The sequence below is a fragment of the Peromyscus californicus genome, unplaced genomic scaffold (assembly GCF_007827085.1).
Source record: "Peromyscus californicus insignis strain IS unplaced genomic scaffold, ASM782708v3 Scaffold_11__1_contigs__length_118956290, whole genome shotgun sequence".
Taxonomy (NCBI): Eukaryota; Metazoa; Chordata; class Mammalia; order Rodentia; family Cricetidae; genus Peromyscus; species Peromyscus californicus.
The window spans coordinates 72,464,523-72,470,899 of NW_026294402.1; the positions used below are offsets into that span (position 1 = coordinate 72,464,523).

A 6,377-nucleotide genomic window follows, 5' to 3' on the forward strand; every position below is an offset into this window, starting at 1 on the left:
CCCAGGCTGGCCTCGAACTCACAGAGATCCGCCTGGCTCTGCCTCCCGAGTGCTGGGATTAAAGGCGTGCGCCACCACCGCCCGGCTGCATCCTCTCTTTTAAATACTCTGGCAAACCCTATATACTACATAAGGTTCACTAAATTCTAGCTACCTGTGTCGCTTCAAGTATGGTAAATATGATACGGTAAATGCTGCTAAAAGGCTCTTCTTTTCGTGGTATTTTGTAATTTTACATGGATTCCTAAATTTTACTATTGATGTTGAGGAAAACCTTCAAGGCAGTCATAATTCACTTTCTGGTTAAGCCTTTCAAATGTTTCCATTCCAAAATCACTGTGCATTTGAACCAGAGAACTGCTCATTGCTGCTGGGTCATAATTGCTTGGCAATACACCCTCTGGGAGATTTCATTCGAAAACACACACCTTTCTAGAATCATTTTCAATGTTTGAGGCTTGAAATAATGTCACTGAGATGTGCGTCTCTCTTAATATCTTTAAAACACATTTTGTTTAACTAAGAGTAAACCTACTTTATGCAATTATATGTTTCTAGCATAACATTCCAAAGTCCCAAGCACAACTACAATGGACATCTCCTTCTCTTTCAGGGAGCTCTTGACTGTGACAGCGGTGTGGCTAACATGGCACCCAAGAAGAAGGCTATTAAAAAGAACAAAGCAGAGATCAATGAGATGACTATCATCGTAGAAGACAGCCCCCTAAGCAAGTTGAATGCTCTAAATGGGCTCCTAGAGGGAGGCAACAGCCTTAGCTGTGTTTCTTCTGAACTAACAGACACTTCCTACGGCCCCAACCTCCTGGAAGGTTTAAGTAAAATGCGGCAAGAGAGCTTCCTGTGTGACTTAGTTATTGGTACCAAAACCAAATCCTTTGATGTTCATAAATCAGTGATGGCTTCATGCAGTGAATACTTTTACAACGTCCTCAAGAAGGATCCATCAACGAAGAGGGTAGACCTCAATGACATCGCCCCCTTAGGCCTAGCCACAGTGATTGCATATGCGTACACGGGAAAGCTGACCCTCTCTCTATACACAATAGGAAGCATCATTTCCGCTGCTGTGTACCTTCAGATCCACACCCTCGTAAAGATGTGCAGTGATTTTCTGACACGAGAGATCAGTGTTGAGAACTGCATGTATGTTGTTAACATCGCTGAAACATATTGCCTGAAAAACGCAAAAGCGACAGCCCAGAAATTTATCCGGGATAATTTCATTGAATTTGCAGAATCAGAACAATTTATGAAGCTTACGTTTGAACAGATTAATGAGCTTCTCATAGACGATGACTTGCAATTGCCTTCTGAGCTGGTGGCGTTCCAGATTGCAATGAAATGGCTAGAATTTGACCCAAAGAGAGTGAAACACGCCGCAGACCTTTTAAGTAACATTCGATTTGGTACCATTTCTGCCCAAGACCTGGTCAATTATGTTCAGACTGTACCAAGAATGATGCAAGACGCTGACTGTCATAAACTGCTTGTTGACGCTATGAACTACCACTTGCTCCCTTATCATCAAAACACGCTGCAATCTAGGCGAACAAGAATTAGAGGGGGCTGCCGAGTTCTCATCACCGTTGGGGGACGCCCTGGCCTGACTGAGAAGTCCCTCAGTCGAGACATTTTGTATAGAGACCCTGAAAACGGATGGAGCAAACTTACGGAAATGCCAGCCAAGAGTTTTAACCAGTGCGTGGCTGTGATGGACGGATTCCTTTATGTCGCTGGCGGTGAGGACCAGAATGACGCAAGAAACCAAGCCAAGCACGCGGTCAGCAATTTCTGCAGGTACCCAGCGCTTTGTTGATAATGCGGATGAGTCAAAATGTGGAGAAACTGCCTTGACCCAGAATTAATGTCTAACATCTTGGCTCATTGGCCATCCAGTAGTGGTAGTAGTAATGCTTTAGATACTCTCCACATTCCATATAAAGTGCATCCAAGATATATGTACCCCAGATTTCTGTTTTTCTTTTTAACATTTGTCACAGCATAAAAAGGGATGGATTTCATTTTGGCATTTTTGTTTGTTTGTTTTTTTTTTTTTCGTTTTTCGAGACAGGGTTTCTCTGTGTAGCTTTGCGCCTTTCCTGGGACTCGCTTGGTAGCCCAGGCTGGCCTCGAACTCACAGAGATCCACCTGGCTCTGCCTCCCGAGTGCTGGGATTAAAGGCGTGCGCCACCACCGCCCGGCCTCATTTTGGCATTTTTGTACATACAGGCCATTACACTTTCTTATGCGTATCTCTTGCCCGCTCTCCTCTCATGCTCCTGACTCTTTCTTATTGGTCCCCTTGCTGCTTCCCTGGAATCCTCTGCTTCCATGTCACATGAATTCTGTTACCCCCCTTCTCTGAAAATCTCTTTCTCCACTTTCATGGTCCCCTTTCTGTTTCCGTCATGCATACGCATCAAACATAACCAAGAGGCAAAATTGTTATGATATCCTTTATTGTCTCATTATATGTGTGTACCCACCACTTACCAAGAACCCAAACAAAGCATTGGAGAAGTGGATCAGTGGTCAAAAGCACCACTGCTCCTGCAGAGGACCCAAGTTTGGCACCACATCAGATGGCCCACACCAGCCTGTAACTCCAGCACCAGGGCATCCAACACCCTCTTCTGGTTTCCAAGGGAACCTGCACTCACACACGCATATCCACGCACAGACACACATGCGTACACATACTTTATATACATATATATACATGCATACATATATATACACACATTACATATGCATATATGTAATCATTTATATGTAAATATATTTATGTTTATATATTTATTACATATGATTTATATTTACATATAACTAATAAATCAAGATAATTATTTTGTTATTATAGCATATATTTTATGTAATTTAAAGATACATTTTATATTTATATGTAAAATATATTATTTTTAAAAATAATCCAAGCAATTGACTTTCAGACTTTTTGTACCTTTTCGGTTCTGGGCCTTGAACCCAGTGCCTCCCCTATGTCAAGCGAGCACTCCAGCTCTGAGCCCCAGAACTGAGTCCACATCTTCATCCCCAGCGCTCAGTTCTTATCTGTACTTACAGTTTTGTTTGGGAGTGAAACTGGACAAAGGTGAACTCTGTTTACAGAGTTTCTGCACTCCGTGAACAAGGAAGCCCGAGGTCACTGGCTCCACCTCTTTCCCTTCTGCCGGGTCTCTCACCGTTAAATACTCAAGCCAGTTTTCTTTGTGTTGATTTATATACTGAAAACACTAGAGCACTAAAAAAATTCTATGAAAACTAGTAAGAGAGACCAAGCCTTTCTTGATGCTGTAGACATAATTCCATTGGTCTCCTTCTGACAGGCTCAGAGGGGTTGGCTTAGCTTTCTCTCGGGGCAATGAATTGCCAGAACAGACATGCCAAGGAGAAGTTGGCAGAAGAAATCCAATCAGGCAACTCCTATCCTAATTAAGCAGCAAGAAAGAGCTAGGGGGTCATTGATGTCTGAAAAACAGGTAGAATCACCTCTAACGTACAGGTTCCCTCTTCAGGTACCCAACATCTATCCTGTGACCCATTTTGCATGTCTCTTAAATCCCGGAGTGCGCTGTATTAGAGGAAAGAGAGTTCTGTGGGATCGTTTTTGTTGTTTGGTTTGGTTTTTTGTTTGTTTGGGGATATGACTAAAGAAAACGTCTTCTGAGTGGGGAGAGAGGGAAGTATTTTTTTCCCCAGAATGAGAGGAAGAGGAGCAATAGCTGTGTGGTGGTGGTGGGTGGGTGGGTGGTGGTGGTTAGGTCAGGGTTCCCACTTATGCGTTGCTGGGCAACATGAGCTCCCCTGCTTCTGCAGTCAAGCTGTCTTCCTCTGTCATCTCAGGTACGATCCTCGCTTCAACACGTGGATCCACCTGGGCAGCATGAACCAGAAACGCACGCACTTCAGCCTGAGCGTCTTCAACGGGCTCCTGTACGCGGTGGGTGGCCGCAACGCGGAGGGCAGCCTGGCTTCGCTGGAGTGCTACGTGCCCTCCACCAACCAGTGGCAGCCCAAGGCGCCGCTCGAGGTGGCCCGCTGCTGCCACGCCAGCGCCGTGGCCGACGGCCGCGTGATCGTGACGGGCGGCTATATCGGCAGCGCGTACTCGCGCTCGGTGTGCGCCTACGACCCCGCGCACGACGCGTGGCAGGAGCTGCCCGAGCTGAGCACGCCGCGAGGCTGGCACTGCGCGGTGGCGTTGGGCGACCGGGTGTACGTGATGGGGGGCAGCCAGCTGGGGCCGCGCGGGGAGCGCGTGGACGTGCTCACGGTGGAGAGCTTCAGCCCCGCAGCGCGCCAGTGGAGCTTCGTGGCGCCGCTGCCCGTGGGGGTGAGCACGGCGGGGGTCTCGGCGCTGCACGGCCGCGCGTACCTGCTGGGCGGCTGGAACGAGGGTGAGAAGAAGTACAAGAAATGCATCCAGTGCTTCAACCCTGAGCTCAACGAGTGGACAGAGGACGACGAGCTGCCCGAGGCCACCGTGGGCGTGTCCTGCTGCACACTGGCCATGCCCAACAGCGTGTCCCGCGAGTCACGGGCCAGCTCGGTGTCCTCCGTGCCGGTCAGTATCTGAACGTAAAGCTTCCCGGAGGCTCGTGGTCAAACTGTGAGTGGGCCACAAGGAAAATACACACCATTTACTACAGTGATGGTGATTCAAATTGTTCTAGAGGAGTGTCTGGGCGGCTCTAAATTCTTAGTTTGGCATCATCATCTACCTCAGTCTTTCCCCACCTCCCAACAAAATAGAGGCTGTAGGCAACAGAGGAAGCAATTTCCCTCTGCAGCCACTGGGTGGCAAACGGAGTTTGTCGCAGGCACTCTTCCAAGGAGCATGCTTCCTGAATTCCTAGCTGAGATTTTCTTTCCTACACGTGAAACTTACATGACTATGCAATTTCCTATTCAAAGGTGTATTTTCCTCTCTGCTCCTTTTGGGGGAATGGAAAATACTCATTTCAATTTTTCAAAATTGTCTATATCTATAAAGACTTAGTTTTATATTTCAACATAAAAATGTCTGTCCCCTTACTTGAGTGAAAAGAACTTTTTTTTTTTTTTTTTTGGTTTTTCGAGACAGGGTTTCTCTGTGTAGCTTTGCGCCTGTCCTGGAACTCACTTGGTAGCCCAGGCTGGCCTCGAACTCACAGAGATCCGCCTGGCTCTGCCTCCCGAGTGCTGGGATTAAAGGCGTGCACCACCACCGCCCGGCGAGTGAAAAGAACTTTTAAAGACATCTCATGATACAGTCACAAAGCTTTAAACAGGATGTGGCCAGAAAGCAATACATTCTACCTGGCAAACGATAAGGTAACAGTTTGGGGTCTATAGTCATTTTCTATCATAATATTCCACTCTCAGAAAAGGAACGGTTTTCGGTCATCTAATTTACAGTGTAAATTTAAATCATTTGGCATTTTTCTTAGAAATGATTTGATCGCTCATCCATCTCTTATCATTATATATGGAGAGACCTTTTTTTTTTTGTTTCTTGGTGGTGACCCAAGGACTTCATGCATGCTAGATAAGTGCTCAGCCAGGGAGCTACATCTCCAGTCCTCGTTTTCTTCTATTTTTTGAGACAGAGTCTCACTGGGTAGACCAGGCTAGCCTCAAACTCCCAGAGATCAGCCTGCCTCAGCCTCCTGAGTGCTGAGATGAAAGGCATGTGCCACCACGCCCAGCCCTGTTTTTATGTTATTTATTTTAAAGTAGGGTTTTACTGGGTTACCTAGGTTAGCCCTGACCTTAAAACCCTCCTGCTTCAGCCTCCCCAGTAGCTGGGATTACAGACCTATACCACCAGGTACAGTTTTTCCCTACACTGACATGGTTAAATTGCTTCTAACATTAGCCCAAACAATCACCAAATAACACTGTGTTCTCGAGCGTTGTTAACTTCGGCTTACCTTTCTGGCCGTACAGCCAATAGCAGTAATTTTATTGGCCCACTCTTTCACACCGCGATGATGACGGAAATATTTGGGATGCTCGTATTTGGCAATAACTGGATGGATGGACGGGTTCACCTGTTGAGGAATGTGGTTTGTTTCTCCTAATATCTAACTTAAAATATTCCTAAAATATTAAGCCCATAATATATGCTCTTTATGATTTACTTTTACTACTCTCATCCAAATTGCTTTGCAAATCAAAGTGTATTTTTTTTTTGAGTCAGGGTCCCTATGTAGCTCTGACTGTCCTAGAACTCATTAGGTAGACCAAGCTGACCTCTAACTCCCTGAGATCCTCTTGTCTCTGCCTCCTGAGTGCTGGGACTGGAGGCGTGTGCCACCCTGCCTGGCAACGTATATTTTCCCGCTGCCATTTCCCT

At 46.3% G+C, this 6,377-nt stretch overlaps 1 protein-coding gene across 1 annotated transcript; it reads left to right on the forward strand.

Moving 5' to 3' along the window:
• The first annotated feature begins 604 nt into the window (after nt 1–604).
• Nucleotides 605–5,105, forward strand: Klhl31 (kelch like family member 31). The gene is made up of 2 exons (XM_052714926.1): nt 605–1,818; nt 3,884–5,105. The coding sequence occupies exons 1-2, from the start codon at nt 647–649 to the stop codon at nt 4,614–4,616; spliced, it is 1,905 nt and encodes a 634-aa protein (XP_052570886.1). The 5' UTR covers nt 605–646; the 3' UTR covers nt 4,617–5,105.
• The last annotated feature ends 1,272 nt before the right edge of the window (nt 5,106–6,377 follow it).

Excerpts from the sequence above, each read along its gene's own strand:
- Klhl31 (XM_052714926.1), top strand. The coding sequence starts at position 647 with ATGGCACCCAAGAAGAAGGCTATTAAAAAGAACAAAGCAGAGATCAAT. Across the intron at positions 1,819-3,883 it reads GCGGTCAGCAATTTCTGCAG|GTACGATCCTCGCTTCAACA; the intron begins GTACCCAGCGCT and ends CTGTCATCTCAG.